The 17,923-nt window shown below is 44.3% G+C and overlaps 2 protein-coding genes across 2 annotated transcripts in view; both read right to left on the bottom strand.

Annotated features, from left to right (window-relative positions):
* Positions 1 to 17,923, bottom strand: part of LOC306981091 (NACHT, LRR and PYD domains-containing protein 3-like) — a gene marked incomplete at both ends in the record, with an annotated part of 491,281 nt that overhangs the window by 260,737 nt on the left and 212,621 nt on the right. The window lies entirely within an intron of this gene.
* The window catches only part of LOC306980683 (uncharacterized protein), a gene marked incomplete at both ends in the record, with an annotated part of 80,092 nt that overhangs the window by 17,827 nt on the left and 44,342 nt on the right, over positions 1 to 17,923 (bottom strand). The window contains 4 exons of the mRNA XM_079580112.1: positions 10,575 to 10,740; positions 10,992 to 11,165; positions 11,242 to 12,563; positions 12,799 to 13,295. Of these exons, the coding sequence (XP_079436238.1) occupies positions 10,575 to 10,740; positions 10,992 to 11,165; positions 11,242 to 12,563; positions 12,799 to 13,295 (2,159 nt within the window). The remainder of the gene's footprint in view (positions 1 to 10,574; positions 10,741 to 10,991; positions 11,166 to 11,241; positions 12,564 to 12,798; positions 13,296 to 17,923) is intronic.

Genomic DNA, 17,923 nt, shown 5'->3' on the forward strand with positions numbered 1-17,923 from the left:
TGAGTTGAAAACCCAACAACAAAATGATGGAAAAAACGTGATGCCGTGAGGAAAAAGATCCTCTGGGTTCAGGCGGGAGTTAAGAGGTTAAATGTTCTTTATTAGGACATTGTGTTGTTGCATACGTGATACAGCAGGGGGCGGTGGCTCCTTTTGTTTTGGCCTATAGAACATTTGTTGTGAAAGTTTATTCAACAGGAAGTGTGCTTTTATTATGAAGGTCCTCTTTACTGATGGAAACAGGTGAGGCTGTTCCTCCTCTCCCCTCACCGGAAGAACACCCAGCTACCGGAAAGTTCCACGTGTGTTTTCCACCTCATTAGCGGTGACGCCCGGACACCTGTGGAGCCACGCCCTGGTGGAGCAGCAGACCAGAGGACTGCAGGTAAGAGCCAAACTTCTGATCTTCTAATGAAACTGACTAAAGCTTCTCCACTGTAGAACAACAGTGAAACACCTCATTTGAAAGCTAAGCTCGACCACACTGATCCGAACTTTGTCATCTGTTTTTTGTCGCTTGTTTTTATCTTTATTTCCGTTGCTATTTTGATGCTTTTTTTTCTTAAAGCTTTGATAGTTTGGGGTGAGTTTAAACTGGAGAAACTGTGCTGGGTTCAGGCGGGGGGAGGGGAGAGGCAGGGCCGGACTGGGACTGAAAAAGGGCCCTGGGCTCTGACCAGCCGGGCCCAAATGAACGTAAATGCAGCACTTTTACAAAGACGTATGTGAACCTCTTACCTCCCGTCTTAACCCAGTGCATTTCCTCATGTTCGGTTTGACCCAAATCTAAAGGTATAACGCCTCATTTGAAAGCTAAGAGCTACAAAAGTGATTGTACCCTTTTGTCACGTTGTTGCAGCATGTTTTTGTTGTTTTTTATTACTTTTTTGTGGCTTTTTGTCGTGTTTTTCGTCAGTTTTTCGTCGGTTTTTCGTTGCTTATTTCGTTGCTTTGTCATGTTTTCGTCACGTCACTTTTTTGTCACATTTTTGTTGCTTTTCTGGCTCACTTATTGGTATTTTGATGCTTTGCTTTTAAGCTCTTAGATTTGGGTAAAGCTCGGTTAAGGCGGGGGTTTAAGAGGTTAAGGAGAAGATTTAAACTGGTGGCCCTTCTGTGATCTTCCAGAATGGACACATGGCCAGTCCGCCCCTGGGAAGAGGTTTAACTTTGCGTCAGGAGCTGCGTCGTTCCGTCAAACCGAAGGAAATAAACAAAGAACAGAGACACTTTTTGCTTTGGTGGTGGTTTCTGTCTTTACCTTTTACCAGAACCAAGTTTGGGCCTAAACTAATACTAATATACTTCCTTTAGTTCTGTTGCTCACGTGCTCATTTAGTTCAGTGTCTCAGCTTTGATCCTAAACCTTAAACTGACCTGTCGATGAATTAGTTTAGTTTATTTGAGCAACAGCTGCACACAGGTATATTATACATATAACACACAGGGTGTGTTATATGTAAACACACCCTGTGTGTTGCAAAGGGAGGAGGAAGAAGTTAGTTCTAACTTATAAGGCCCTCCCCCTCCTTTCACTTACACAACTTAAACTACTGCTCAGGCACAATCATTTTCAATGTATATTTAGGCTTTAACCATGAGATCTATGCAGCAAATCCAGACTGAGGAAATGCCTTAGTAGCAAATTAAATCAACAAACGGCTCCTCTTAGCAAATCCCAACAGTAAAGTCATTAGTTCTTGTGTTGCTCTTGCATAAGGCTGAAGGTGCACATTCTGGACATCACATAATAAATCCGGATTCATAACATTCTTCTCATTATCGGATCAAAACAACAAAGACAATAATAGTTCAGGAACAGATGATTAACTACAAGAGTTTTGCAGACTTTTCCAGTGTTTGCTTTCTGTACATTATTTTAAATTGTTCTACAGTTGAACACATTTTAAATCCTCTTCTAATGAGTTCCAGGTCGACTCGATTTCCTGTAACAGACAGACTTTTTTGTTTTGTGCGGGAATATGCTTTCTTCAGATTCGCTTTCCTTCTTTGGTTCTAACCCCCATCACGGTCTGAAAACATGACTTGAATGTTTGCAGGGAGTAAACTGTTTTTAAAGACAACTGGGGCAGTTTTTAATCGCACCAATTCTGTGACTTTGAGAATCTGCGACTGTACAAACAGTGGGTTTGTGAGCTCCCGATATCCGACTTTGTGGATCATTCGTAAGGCCTTCTTTTGTCATTTATATAGAACACCTGTATTGCTTTTATACGTGTTCCCTCAGATCTCCACACAGTAGGTCAGGTAAGGTCGTATAAGAGAAGCAGTCTTTACATATCATGTACAGTTATCAAAGAAATGTCTCGCTCTGCCCATTAAAGACACGTTTTTTGCTCTTTTGGCTCTGATCTTAGTGATATGGGTTTTCCAGCCTAAGGTCAGAGCTCACAGACTGAATACTTCCCTGGTCCAGATTGTGAGAAGTCGATGCTTTTCTTTCAGAGAATCCAGCGCTGGATCTGAGGACTTTCTACCAAGAGGAGGTGAGTAAACTCAAACATCTGATGAAGACGTCCCGGTGAGTGGCTGCTGGTGCTGCTGGTGCTGCTGGTGCTGCTGGTTTTGCTGCTGGTTTTGCTGGTCGGGTCAGGGTTCGCTCTTACATTACTCACTTTCCGCCCTCTTCCTCCTCCTCTAACCTCTTCTTCACCTTCATGAATGCTTGAACTTTGTCCTGACTTTGCTGGACGAGCGTCTGATGAAGACGTCAGCGCTGAGTGACCACGTTAATATTAAACATCCTCTGCAAACACATCCATAAACCTTTGTCTCTCACTCTCACTTTGCTCCTTCTCTTCTACAACTTCCTCCTGTTTGTTTCACGCCGGGAAGTCGGATCAGGAAACGTGTCTTCAGTCACTGTGAGATCAATGTTTAGCAACACATCGTACAGGCCGAGGGGCTAGTGTTCATGTTTTATCCTGTGGTGTTGCTAGTGTTCATGTTTTATCCTGTGGTGTTGCTAGTGTTCATGTTTTATCCTGTGGTGAGTTGCTAGTGTTCATGTTTTATCCTGTGGTGAGTTGCTAGTGTTCATGTTTTATCCTGTGGTGAGTTGCTAGTGTTCATGTTTTATCCTGTGGTGTTGCTAGTGTTCATGTTTTATCCTGTGGTGAGTTGCTAGTGTTCATGTTTTATCCTGTGGTGAGTTGCTAGTGTTCATGTTTTATCCTGTGGTGAGTTGCTAGTGTTCATGTTTTATCCTGTGGTGAGTTGCTAGTGTTCATGTTTTATCCTGTGGTGTTGCTAGTGTTCATGTTTTATCCTGTGGTGTTGCTAGTGTTCATGTTTTACCCTGTGGTGTTGCTAGTGTTCATGTTTTATCCTGTGGTGAGTTGCTAGTGTTCATGTTTTATCCTGTGGTGAGTTGCTAGTGTTCATGTTTTATCCTGTGGTGTTGCTAGTGTTCATGTTTTATCCTGTCGTAGCTCTGACTCTGATTTTTCCGTCTGACTTTAGTAAAATATAGTTTTTGTTGTTACGTTTTTCTTTCTGGATAAATCCGGGTTTAAAGTCGACGAGAGCTTTTATCAAAACCAATCCATGAGTTAACTCGATGTTGCAAAAACAGACTTTAATGAATGACGTTTTAAACTAAATATTAAAGCTGCCTCAGCTGTGTTTTGACTGTGTCAGTAAGTGGAGCAGCGCCCCCTGCTGGCCCTCCACACACTGCACTCATCATATTCAATGAGATCCAGAAATCTCATCATGTGAAACATATTTATCAGCATAAATAAGATTTTTATTTATTTATTGACCTTTATTTAACCAGGATAGTCCCACTGAGATTAAGAATCTCTTTTTCAGGGGAGTCCTGGCCCCAGAGGGGAATCTATTGTACATGTTTTTAGTGGTAGGGGAAACCGGAGTACCCGGAGGAAACCTACGCAGACACGGGGAGAACATGCAAACTCCACACTCCCCGTCCAGATGGGAATCGAACCCGGGACCTTCTTGCTGTGAGGCCGTGCCGCCAATCTGTAGCAAACTAAACACTTCGACTTTTATTTATTTGCTAAACTTAGACTTTCATGTATTATGCTCTAAATGCAAAACCAAAATCTATTTTTTTTATATAGCACATTTAAAACAACTGTTGACCAAAGTGCTTCACAAAAAGGTCTACAGTACAGAAAAAAAAATCAAAAAAATAAACAAAACTCAATATACAAGCAGCACAGCACTAACAGCTCAGATTTGGGCCACACATTTGTGCTAAACAGTTTTCAAAGATTTAGCATAAAAATGTGTTAAAGCAGTGATTTAAAACGGTCAGAGTCTGAGCAGCTCTGAGGTGGAGCAAAAACACCATTTTAGAACTAGGTTTACGGTGCAGAACCTTGTTTTTCTCGCAACCCTTGAACGGCTCACAGCCTCCCGGTGCTTTTCTGTGTAATAGAGCCTCATAGCCCCGCCCACTCCCGGTCACGTGTCGGTCCGACATAAAAGTCACGTGTCTTTTGAACATGAACTTTCCGAAAAAGAGTTTAATGGCACGACGCCGGTGTGCTAACTACCCACACATGTGCAGGTGTTTTACAAGAAACAAACAGCACTTGAAAAAATACTTGTTTCATGTCTGTGAGTTAGCACATCGCTGATTAGCCGTAGTTAGCACATCGCTGATTAGCCGTAGTTAGCACATCGCTGATTAGCCGTAGTTAGCACATCGCTGATTAGCCGTAGTTAGCACATCGCTGATTAGCCGTAGTTAGCACATCGCTGATTAGCCGTAGTTAGCACATGGCTGATTAGCCGGCGCCGTGATGTTAAACTCTTAATAGTTGACTTTTTCGAAAAGTCAATGCTAATACATGGGATTTTTAGTGTCGTACCGCGACCCGTGGGAGTGTGTGGGACTGAGGAGCTCTGAGGAGGAGAAACACCCGACGGCTCCTGTAGATTTTGGATGAAACAAAGGGACATTTCATGAGGATTTCAGCCAGAGCAGGTCGGTCACATGTTTGTTCTATCATAATGACACTCAGTTTAGCATTAGCAGCTAACAGTCAGTTAGCTGCTAATGCTAAGCTCTGACTGTGTTAGCTGCTAATGCTAAACTCTGACTGTGTAGCTGCTAATGCTAAGCTCTGACTGTGTTAGCTGCTAATGCTACGCTCTGACTGTGTAGCTGCTAATGCTAAGCTCTGACTGTGTTAGCTGCTAATGCTACGCTCTGACTGTGTAGCTGCTAATGCTAAGCTCTGACTGTGTAGCTGCTAATGCTAAACTCTGACTGTGTAGCTGCTAATGATTAACTCTGACTGTGTAGCTACTAATGCTACAGTCTGTGATAAATTGAGATATTTAATTGTAAAAAAATAGGTTTATTGGCTTGTATGTTTTGCTGTTTGAGTGTGTGACCCCCCCCCCCCCCCCCCCGATGGAAGTGGATGAAGCTGAAGGGACGGAGCCGCTAGAGAACAGGTGAATAACGGCTCATCTGACTTTGTTTTTCTACAGTTACATAAGTCAGATCCATTTCTGTCAGAATTGTATTTAATTGATAATTATGGACGAACTGATTTTCTTTCAGTGAATCCAGCGCTGGATCACGGACTGAGTGAACTCTGCTGGAAACATCTGATGAAGACGTCCCGGTGAGTGGCTGCTGGTGCTGCTGGTGCTGCTGGTGCTGCTGGTTTTGCTGGTCGGGTCAGGGTTCGCTCTTGCATTACTCACTTTCCGCCCTCTTCCTCCTCCTCTAACCTCTTCTTCACCTTCATGAATGCATGAACTTTGTCCTGACTTTGCTGGACGAGCGTCTGATGAAGACATCAGCGCTGAGTGACCACGTTAATATTAAACATCCTCTGCAAACACTTCCATAAACCTTTGTCTCTCACTCTCACTTTGCTCCTTCTCTTCTACAACTTCCTCCTGTTTGTTTCACGCCGGGAAGTCGGATCAGGAAACGTGTCTTCAGTCACTGTGAGAGAGATTGTGGCTCCTTGTGAGATGTTTGCTGCTCAGAGATGGGCCTCAGGCTGATGAACGATCACAGGGTCCAGTCCCATCCAACCTTCATAACCTCCTACATACATAACACTACATACACCAACACACGGCTGGAATACGCTGGTGTTTCAGACCTCGTGCTGTTTTTGCTGTGAATAGGCAAGTTTTGTCAGTAAGTGGAATCGTGAACCCTGTTCTGCTCTAACTTTTTTCCTGCAACCATTGAATGCCTCACTGCCTCCCGGTGCTTTGTTCTTGAGGAAAAGAACATTGAGCTTTAGGTTCAGCATTTAAATATTTCCTCTGACAAAAGACATAGTGACTGAATAGTTTCCTTTCTGTTTGTAACTGAACATTGTGCTCGATTTCGTGAGCAAATGAGCGCTTTATTACCTCTGAGAGAGAGATGGAGACAGAAATGGATTCAGATGTTTCAGAAGCTCCTCTCTGTTCATTTCTTTGTTGAAAAATAGTTTAAAGACCGGAAAGCCCTCATAAAAAGCCATGTCTTCTTCTCCCTGACCGCATTAGCAAACAACACGGCTGGGGAAGGGGCTGCGTCATCTGCCTCGACTTATGGGAAGTGCAACGTCTTAATACAATTTATCGGAGGGCTGGTCAAAAATCATCACACAGACCAGATTGACATGTATGCTCTAGGGTGAGACCTGTCCGAGCCTTATGGATCCTCAAAGGCCGGGACAAGGTCAGAGCCCACCACTTACCGGGCGGACGGTCAAAGCTGAGTCTGTTCAAGCCCACCACCTTCCAGACCGATGAAGCTGAATCTGCTGGAGCCTTCTGGACCACCTATTGGACCTCCTTAAGGTGAGACACACCGGCTGCTGCACCTCATGGCTCTTTTAAACTCTCTTCATGAGAGGCTGCCACACACACAGTATTTAAAGGCTGTAAACCTTGTTGAACTCTCTGAACCGGACACATTTAACGTTTATTTCTGAAATTAGATTTGTTTTTACACTTCTCTTCTCAAATCTATTTCCAGATTAGCTGTAGAACATTCATCACTCAGTATAAGTTGTAAGTATCTCTACAGTTAGCTTCGACTGTAATGTTTGGACTATTGTGCAGATGAATGGGGTTTGTCGATGAACTGTGATGACTCTGTGTACAGGAGGTGGATCGGCTGGTGTCAGGGTGCAGAACAAATGACCTGGAGCTGATGATTGCCCTGCCCTGCCTTGGCCCTCACCCAGATACTCTCCCCCATCATCACCGAGGACTTGGTGCAGTTCTATCAGTCCAGCCTCATCTCCATCGCATCGTGCGTGCAGTCTGGTGACTGGCTGCAGACTCCCATCCTGGACACCGTTTAGTTAAGTGATACTTTGTTAATTCCATAGATAAATGTGTTCTCTGCACCTGTCTGAGCCTTCCGGACCTTCTAAGGTGAGACCTGCCTGAGTCTGCTGGATCCTCAACGGACTGGACAAGGTCAGAGCAGAGTCTGTTCAAGCCCAACATCTACTGCACGACTAAAGGTGAGTCTGATCAAGCCCAACATCTACTGTACGACTAAAGGTGAGTCTGATCAAGCCCAACACCTACTGCACGACTAAAGGTGAGTCTGATCAAGCCCAACATCTACTGTACGACTAAAGGTGAGTCTGATCAAGCCCAACATCTACTGCACGACTAAAGGTGAGTCTTAGCCCAACACCTACTGCACGACTAAAGGTGAGTCTGATCAAGCCCAACATCTACTGTACGACTAAAGGTGAGTCTGATCAAGCCCAACATCTACTGCACGACTAAAGGTGAGTCTTAGCCCAACATCTACTGCACGACTAAAGGTGAGTCTAAGCCCAACATCTACTGCACGACTAAAGGTGAGTTTGATCAAGCCCAACACCTACTGCACGACTAAAGGTGAGTCTGTTCGAGCCCAACATCTACTGCACGAATAAAGGTGAGTTTGATCAAGCCCAACACCTACTGTACGACTAAAGGTGAGTCTGTTCCAGCCCAACATCTACTGCACGACTAAAGGTGAGTCTGTTCAAGCCCAACACCTACTGCACGACTAAAGGTGAGTCTGAGCCCAACATCTACTGCACGACTAAAGGTGAGTCTGTTCAAGCCCAACACCTACTGCACGACTAAAGGTGAGTCTGAGCCCAACATCTACTGCACGACTAAAGGTGAGTCTGAGCCCAACATCTACTGCACGACTAAAGGTGAGTCTGAGCCCAACATCTACTATAACGAGTTAGTGATAAAACATTTAAATGCTCCGTGTTGGAGACAGTTTAATCAGAAACATCAGATCCTTTTTGTTCCTCAGAGGTAAAATGATGGTTTTGTAAGAATAAACTGCAGTGACAGAGATGATGCAGTTTTGGAAAGAGACAAAGAAGAACAATTATCAACAAAGAATCAAAAGACAAAACCCTGATGTGAATTACATTGGGTTCCAGATCAAAAGTAAATTAATATATTTAAACATAGTTAAGCCCTGATGTTTGCAGAGCAGTTTAAGAGCATTGGGGGGAAAAAAGGAAACAAAACATTTTTCCCATTTTTTTATTTTTATTTTTTTAATCCAAATCACCAGGACAGTTTATATCTAACATAATATCAGATCAATGTAATAATATCAATAAGTCAAACAGATCAAAGCTCCAGGATCAGACGCCTGGAGAGTCTGAAGGACTTCACTTTCTTCTCTCTTTTTGTCTCCAGGTTCTTGATGGAGCTCAGACCTGTTCCTCTGAGCCGTGATCCTGGATCCTTCTGTTTATTCTCCTGGACTCAGACTGAGGCGTCTGATCTGGAGCTGCTGAGCATCATTATTAAGGCCCCCAGCTGTGGAGAAGCAGAAATCAGAAATTATTTATTACAACTTATTAAAGACAAGACAATGAAAAATAATAAAGTCTTTAAACCAGTTAAATCTCCCGTGTATCGGAGTGTGGGCTGGTGTGACTGAGGAAGACGGAGATAAACTGAATATGATGATTATTGAAACTAAACTCACTCCAGGTCTGTTTTTCATAAGGATATAACGTAATAACATGGTTAACACTTGATCTTCATAAATAACCTTTAATGATAGAATGGATTTAAGATTAAAAAACTCTTTAAAACAAACTCCAACAGCCTCAGTGTCAGTCTCTCCAGTCGACAGTCAGGGCTCTGTATGACGACCAGGAGCTCCTTCACGTCTGACTCACTCAGACTGTTACTCCACAGGTCCAGCTCAGTGAGATGTGAGGGGTTGGACTTCAGAGCTGAGGCCAGAGAGGAACAGCTGATCTTTGACAAACCACAGCGATACAATCTGAATAAAATAAATACATAAATAAATAAAGTTCTTAAAGTCCAGAGATAAAACAGATAAAACAAACACAAATGACACTAAAAATTTAAAACAACAAACTTTTCCACAAATTGTTTAAAGTCTAATTCTTTTCTAAAACTTTCTAAAATATAGTTTGAACAATATACAAATGTTAATGTATAAAAAGCATAAATAGATGAAAATATTTCATTTATTTTGTGATTATTTTTAAAATGACATTTAACACATTGAGTGCCAACAATCCAGACCATTTTTCCTGATATTTGTAGCACCACAGTGTATTCTGTGTTATAGTTATGGACACAGGCTGTGGCTCGTTTGAAAGCTGAGACTCTCAGCTCTCAGGAGGTGGAAACACTTTCATTCTACGTGTCTCGGTTCCTCAGAAATCCTAAGCTAAACAGAGGCTAGTTTGATCAAATATTGTGTGTTTTATGAAACACAACTGTCTCCTTCATTTCACTCTTCACTCTTCAAGAAAAGAACATGGACTATTGAGAATGTCTGGGCCTGAGTTTCACGTTGTTTGAAGAGAACATGGAGCTGAAATATTGTTACAAAAACACGTTGCCGAGGACGCGGTGGTGACTCGCAGTAAACAGCGCTCGCGTCTGACACAAGGTTTATGTTTAGATCATAAACTGTCGGCTTGTCGACCTCATTGGTCTGTGATTATGAGGCCGACGGATAAAAAACTAAAGAGCATCTGAAGCACAAGGTGAGGAGATGTTCTGTGCAGGAGATCCCTCTGCTCTCCCTCCTCTGTCTGACACTGAGCTGCTGCAGGACCACTGGGCGGGGCCGCTGGGCGGGGCCGCTGGGCGGGGCTTTGAAAACACACGATGAACTGTTGTGTCGCCATCTTCACTGTTTTGGTCACGGCCGGAGGAGTTTGATGGTAAATCCTAGCACAGAAGACGACACACAGAGCTCCCGCGCTATGATTGGCTCGTCTTGGTTTTGCTGGAGTCAGCGAGATTCAAATCACACAATTCCAGATTGTTTCCCCCATGAATCTGTGAACATGAGGATCAGTCTGACTCAGGCCAGGCCAAGACTGTCTCATTTTGTAATAAAACAAAAAAATAATAATGCAAAAACGCGTTTTTTCTTTTTTCTTTTTCTCACTCAATGTGTTAAAATATTCTAAAAGTTTATGGATAAAACTTCTAAGTTGTTATTCTTCTGGAAATTGATTATTTTTGTCATGAACAAAACAAAACAAAACTTGAGCCCTGACACAGAGACAGTGAACTGACCTGAGAATCTGCAGGCGACAGTCTGACCTTTGCAGAAAACCACACAGATGAGACACTCCTGACTCAGACAGTCTGTTCTCACCCAGGTCCAGCTCAGTGAGATGTGAGGGGTTGGACTTCAGAGCTGAGGCCAGAGAGGAACAGCTGATCTCTGACAAACCACATCTCCTCAATCTGAATAAAGAATAAATGAAGCGATTAAGTCCAGAGTAAAGTCAGAGGAGTTTCTGTAGCTACAGCTGAACATCTGAGACTCTGGTTTGGAGCAGGACTCAGAGGTCGGGGGTAAATGCTGTAGTTTTTCAGACATGATCTCCTACACTTTACTTCACTCTCAGAGAACGGTTACGTCCCATCACTCAGTGATTAAAGGATGAGGAGAGTGGAGGATGGACGAGCGAGAGCCGTCACAGACCTGCACTGACCTGAGAGAGGAGAGCTGACAGTGAGGACTCTTCAGACCTGCACACAGCACAGACACTGAGGAGTCACTCAGGTCATTAAAACTCAGATCCAACTCTCTGAGATGGGAGGGGCTGGAGCTCAGCGCTGACGCCACCACTTCACAGTGAAGATCTGAGAGTCTACACCGAACAAACCTGTAACAGATGTTAGAGCGACATGTGAGTGATTCTAACAGGTCTGTGGAGCTTCTGTCTGTGACTGAGGACTCACACAGCCTTCCTGCAGTTCCTCACCGCTGGGATCAGTCTCAGTTTACCCTGATCAGACGTGTTGTATTTGTTTAGGTCCAGCTCCTCCAGGACTTGCTCTGACATCTGCAGCATGTAGGCCAGAGCCGAGCACTGGATCTCAGACAGTTCCTCCTTAGTTCCACCTCCAGACTTCAGGAAGTCCTGGATCTGCTGCTGCACAGACTGGTCCTTCAGCTCCATCAGACAGTGGAAGATGTTGATGCTTCTGTCGGGAGAGACTTTCTCTGAGCTCATCTCTTTAAGGTTTTTAATGACTTCTGTGATTTCTGATTGGTCGATTGGACTCAGCAGAGCTCCTAAAAGTCTGTGGTTGGACTCCAGACTGAGGCCATGAAGGAACCGCACAAACAGGTCCAGGTGGCCGTTTGGACTCTGCAGGGACTTTTCTACAGATTTTCTGAGGAATTTATTTGGACTTAACACTGAGACTGTTCCTTCACTTCCATAAAGAAACTCCCTGACCACCTCCCGGTTGTTCTTAAAGCAGTGGTGAAGGTAAATGGCTGCCAGAAACTCCTGCACGCTCAGGTGGATGAAGCAGTAGACTGACTGGTTGAAGACACTCTCTCGTTTGAAGATCTCAGTGCAGAGTCCGGAGTAGACCGAGGCCTCGCTCAGGTCCAGACCCACCTGCTCCAGGTCTTCTTGGTAGAACATGATGTTTCCTGTCTGCAGATGCTCAAAGGCCAGTCTCCCCAGCTTCAGGAGCAGCTCTGTGTCGGCCTCTGTCAGCCCCCAGGTGTCAGACCTGACCTCTGTTTGTGTCTGTTTGTACTTCCTCTTCCTGTGCGTCTGCACCAACAGGAAGTGTGCGTACATGTCTGTGAGGGTCTGGGGCAGTGGTCCGCTCTGATGGCTTCTCAACACGTGGTCCAGGACTGTGGAGGTGATCCAGCAGAAGACTGGGATCTGGCTCATGTTGTGGAGGCTGCGGGAGGTTCTGAGGTGGGACAGGACTGTTTGAAGCTGCTCTTCATCTGAGAACCTCTTCCTGAAGTACTGCTCCTTCTGTGGGTCAGTGATGAAGCCCCTGACCTCCGTGACCCTGTGCACGCACCGCGCTGGGATCTGATGGGCCGCCGCTGGGCGGGAGGTGATCCATATAAGGGCGTGAGGAAGCAGAGCGCCTCTGATGAGGTTCACCAACAGTACGCCCACCTCTGACCTCTGTGTGACCTCAGAGATGAGCTCACAGCTGAAGTCCAGAGACAGTCTGCTCTCGTCGAGGCCGTCAAAGATGAACAGGAGTTTACAGACGGACAGAGTGTGGGCTGTGAGCGTCTGTGGGGCAGAGAAACACAACATTTAACATCCATGACTTTACACCACTTTCCTTCAACCCTCACTTTAAACCAGTGAGTGGTGGAGCTCCAGTGTGAGGGACTGCAGGGTTTACAGTGAATGTGAACACAGACTGAACTAACAAACGCCCTGAGAGCCAGGAGTCAATTCAAAAGTGTTTTAGACTTTGAAATATATGATGTGAAAGGTAAAGCTTTCTCTAAATGAGAGTGACCTGTGGATCCAGCGCTGGATGGAACACTTGGATCAGCTCCATCAGACTGTAGCGCCCCCTTCTGACCAGGTTCATCTCTCTGAAGGACAGTGGCACCACCAGCTGCAGCTCCTGGTTCTCTGAGCCCTGGGCCCAGTCCAGACAGAACTTCAGGACTGAGAAGGTCTTCCCCACTCCAGCCACGCCCACAGTCAGCACGGCTCTGATGGAGCCCTGCTGCAGCGCCCCCTGCTGCTGCTCAGGGGGCAGAGCTTTAAAGATGTCCTGGCACCTGATGGTGATCTCCTGGACCTCCTTCTTCTTGGACTGTGTCTCCAGACTCCTCTCCTCAGGTTGGGCTCTGGCCTCTTCACTGAGGCCCTCTGTGATGTACAGCTCAGTGAAGATGCTGTTCAGAAGAGTTCTATCTCCTGATTCTTCACTTCCCTCTGTCACACTCTCACATCTGCTGCTCAGGCTCTGCTTATGCTCCTTCAGAACCTTGTGGAGACCTTCACCTGGACACAGAGGAGGAAACACCTGTTAATGTTGATGAACAGGTCTCTTATTCCCTGCTGTAGTTGATGAGTCTCAGACTGAGCAGACTCACCTGGTGCAGGGCCTTGAACCCCCTGATCAGGACTGTTGCCTGTGTCTCCACACTGAGGCCAGGCGTCCTGCTCTGACTCTGTTTCTCTGTGACACAAACACACAGCACTGAGCACGTCTTTAACATCTCACAAGTTACAATCACAAATATAAAGCACAGTTTAGCTGCTGAGACTCTGTGTTCAGGTCAGATCTTACTGTGAGTCTGGAGCAGGTTCACGTCTGAAGTTTATCAATCTGCCTTTAGACCTGTCACTCTTCATGGACAGAGCCGACACTGAGGCTGTGGATCTGCTTCTGTGGAGAGAAGATGATCCATGTTTGAATCTGAAATGTGAAGTCAGCCTCTGGCCAGCAGGGGGCGTGTTAATGCAGGAGCAGAGATGACTTTAATATAAGATAAGATTTCAGTTTAAAGGCAAATATTAAAGTAAAATCAGATCAATAATACTTGTTTATCTTAAAGGGCAAAGGTGAAGCTTCAGCACCACCTGGGCTCTCTGTGACCCTGAGGAAAACCCTCTGTGGGATTTCAGTCTGGTCACAGCTCCTTCAGGCCTCGAGCCAAAGTCCAACAGAACAATCAGATTAATGTCTTTATAACGATCAACGAGGAGCCAGTCATTACTGATGGATTTATGATCTTTAACTGAATCTCTGTGATTCACTTCAACTCTAATACTAATGTAACACAGGGAAGGGCATCAGGCTTTGTCAGTGTTTCACTGAAATATGAACATGAATATTCTCTCAAAATCACTTTTAGACAATCACAGGATCTTAACACAATTAGTAAAAAAATAATAACTTCCTTTGACTGAACCATTTTAAAACCTTTACTTCATCTGTAGCTCTCACGTACGAGGGGTTAAAGTAACTCAAATAATAATGATACAATAATTCAAATATAAATGTGGTAAAAACCAAAGCAGTAAAACTGGACTTGATAAAAATCAAAGGTGTGAAAAGCAGAAAGTGGTAAAATCCCACATGCGATTAAATCATCTGTGAATTTGGATTCATTATAACAACATGGTTCATTTAATAACATTAATATCATGTCCATAAACTTAGTCCATGTATCGTCCACAGATCCTCTCATATGTTTCACCTGCACTTATCTCTGACCACAGGCCTGGAGCTTTTTAACCTCTGAACCCACACTTTAATGCATCGTCTCCAGTTCAGCTTTACCCAAATCTCCAATGGAGAGCAACAGTGTGAGTGTGTGAAAACTGAGTCACATTTTATTTTACATTTTTGCTTTTCGTAGGTTTTTGTTGCTTTTCTGTTTTCGTCGCTCTTTCAATTTTTTTTTCAGTAAAATTTAGATTTGGGTAAAGCCAAACTGTAGAAAATGTGCTCGGTTCAGGTGGGGGTTTAGAAGTCAACAGAAATTATTGACGAGATAATTTTTATCTCCAAAATTTAAGCTACTGTTGTGGCTACTGTTGTGGCTAACTAAGTGTTGTGGGATGTGTCATTTATATGTGTTTAGTTTCGGACAGCTCAGTGTGTGTGAACGGGAGTGAGTGAGTGCGCGTGACCGAGGCGCGCCCCCCCTCCACGAATGAGTGTCTGTGCGAGTGAGATGAGCGTGTGCGGACAGAGACGGCGACCGGTGCAGGTAGCTAGACATGATGGTACAGTGTATTGTAGCCAGGCAGCATAATAAAAGCACCCAAACTCTTCGGCAAGACGGCCTCTGTGTCTTTGAATGCTCAGTTGCCCACATCAAATTTACCAGCGTGAAGTTTAGGGAGTTAACCCCGGGAGGAGAACTACCCGGCCCTGGAGAAAACGGATCTCGCCTGTGTCTCCCAACCAAGGTTAGGGGACAAAAGCAGGAACGGTTAACATAAGCTATCTAAGCTAACTAAGGTAACTAAGCTAACTAAGGTAACTAAGGTAACTAAGCTAACTAAGCTAACTAGCAGCAGGTGCTAATGTCGTGACAAATGTCTCCACATTGAGCTTTTGGACTTTGTCTCGGTCCATTTAGGAAACTGATCCATCTGCTCATCCATCAGTGTCTCTGAGGCCTGAGGTTTAAGACTCAGATCTACAGGAAATAACGAATATTACAGCACGACCTGAAACTGAAGAGGGAAAAGTGGAGGAGCTAAAACTAAACAAGTGAATAAAAAACAACAACATAAGGTTCATGAGAAGAAGAAAACAAACGATAACTTTGATGAACATCATATTAATGACATTTAAATGAACCATGTTTTCATTTTAATGACGTCTAAATTCTCAGATTTTCACACAGAATTTTCACTTGTGGGATTTTATGGAACTCAGTTTTACCCTGTTCTGTTTCTAGTTTTACTGCTTTGATTTTTACCACATTCATATTTAATGATGTTTTGTTCCTTTGACCCGTCACACTCACGTTCATCTGTTTAGTCTTTAAATATTATATTTCCCTGAGCGTTAGATCAAATCATCAAAGGCCGTTCAGAGAAATCACGACAATCAGAAGAGTCTGGTTAGTTTTATGACCATCACAAAATGGCCGCCAGAGCTGTTGTTCCAGTGCGTTACCATGACAACATCTTATCATGAGTTTATCACAGATCTGTGAATGATCCACTCTCTGCTCTGCTTTATCTGTGGATAAACTTCACATCAGGTTTGTTTCTCACTGTGAGTCTGGAGCAGGTTCAGGACTGAAGTCTGGAACGTTGCCTTTAGACTTGTCACTCTTCATGGACAGAGCCGACACTGAGGCTGTAGATCTTCTTCTGTGGAGAGAAGATGATTCATGTTTGAATAAATTAAAGTAAAATTAAAGTCCAACAAAACAATCAGATTAATGTCTTTATTTTCTTTATCACGATCAACAAGGAGCCAGTCATTACTGATGGATTTATGAACTTTAACTGAATCTCTGTGATTCACTTCAACTCTAATGCTGCTTCCAAACGCGTTTTGGGGCCTCCAAAGCGTCAGGTTTACATTTAAAATACATGGAGGACGCGCCTCCGGGGGGCGTCAAGATGTCCCGCAGCGGAACATCTTGACGGGACATCTTTGAGGTTTTTCGCGCTTGGTGAGCGTTTGACGCCTCCAGGGCGTCGAGCGCGGCCGACGCTCGAGTTGGGAAATGTTGAACTTTTTGGAGAAATTTGCGAGCTTCGACCAATCAGGAGCTTTCCCCCCACAGTGACGTACGTTGTAGCTGAGCCACCGGGGCAGATTCTACGCCGGCCCCACAGAAGTAAACAAGTCACAAGTCACGGAGGTTTAGCTTCATTGTGAACCGGAGCTACAGCAAAGACACATCAGTGCTTCTTTATCTAAACACCAGGATTAAAAGCGGCGACAAGAAAACTTATTTCAGAGGCTGAATCTGTGCTGGGAATGTGTTTGGGCCTCGAGGAGCCTGTTGTAACATTTGCACCGGCGAAAGCTAATGCTAAGCTAAACCTCCGGTCCTCACGTGAAAATGAGAAACATCCACAAATAAAGTCAAGAAAGAACAATGATGATCACACACTGAGCTGGGCTGATGTTGTAGTTTATTACTCACATCATCTACAATTAGCTCCGGGAGAAAACCATAGCTTGTTAGCTCAGTTAGCTCAGTTAGCTCGCATTGAGCTCCGGTTTTCTCCCATGAAAACAAGCATTATGCACTAATAACGTCAATGAATCCGTAACAACATAGAGCAGCTTTATGACGATCACACACTGAGCCTTCACACATTTGTGGTTTATTGCAGACTTTTAATCAACAATGAGCTGTAGCAGGTTTATTTCAGGCAGAGCTACTTCCAAGATTCTACGAACAGACTCTGAGCTGACGCACGGCCAGAGCGTCTGACGCTCGGTGACATTTGTGACGAGCGTCTGACTTTAGTAACACAAGCGTCCAACTACGGGCTTGAGGCGCGTTTTGACGCCCAAAACATGTTTGGTGTGGACGCAGCATAATACTAATGTAACACAGGGAAGGGCATCAGGGTTTCTCAGTGTTTCACTGAAATATGATACGACTCAAATAAACACTCAAAAACATAATCTGTTTAGTTTTTAAATATTATATTTCCCTGAGCGTTAGATCGAATCATCAAAGGCCGTTCAGAGAAATCACGACAATAAGAAGAGTCTGGTTAGTTTTATCACAACATGGCCGCCAGAGCTGTTGTTCCAGTGGGTTACCGTGACAACGCCTTATCTACAGTTTTATTACAGACCTGTGAATGATCCACTCACTGTTTATTACGAGTGAAGGAACTTTCACAAACTCGAATAGTTGAACATGAAACATAAAGTAATGAGTTTAGTCACATTTGTCTTTGAAGGAGGTTAAATAAGAAACAAACTCACTTTGTCCCACAGAGCTGTGGCTCAGTGCTGCCCTCTGGAGGCTTTGCTTTTCCTTCTGCCATTTCCCCCGAGTCTCGTCCTGGGGGAGAATCAGAGCCTTTAACACAGACATAAACCTCATCATGTGAACGATAAGTTTATTTACCTGAGACTGAACGAACAGGAAACAGTGAGACTCGGAGACTCGGAGACTCGGAGACTC

The sequence above is a fragment of the Gobius niger genome, assembly GCF_951799975.1.
Source record: "Gobius niger genome assembly, chromosome: 21".
NCBI lineage: Eukaryota > Metazoa > Chordata > Actinopteri > Gobiiformes > Gobiidae > Gobius > Gobius niger.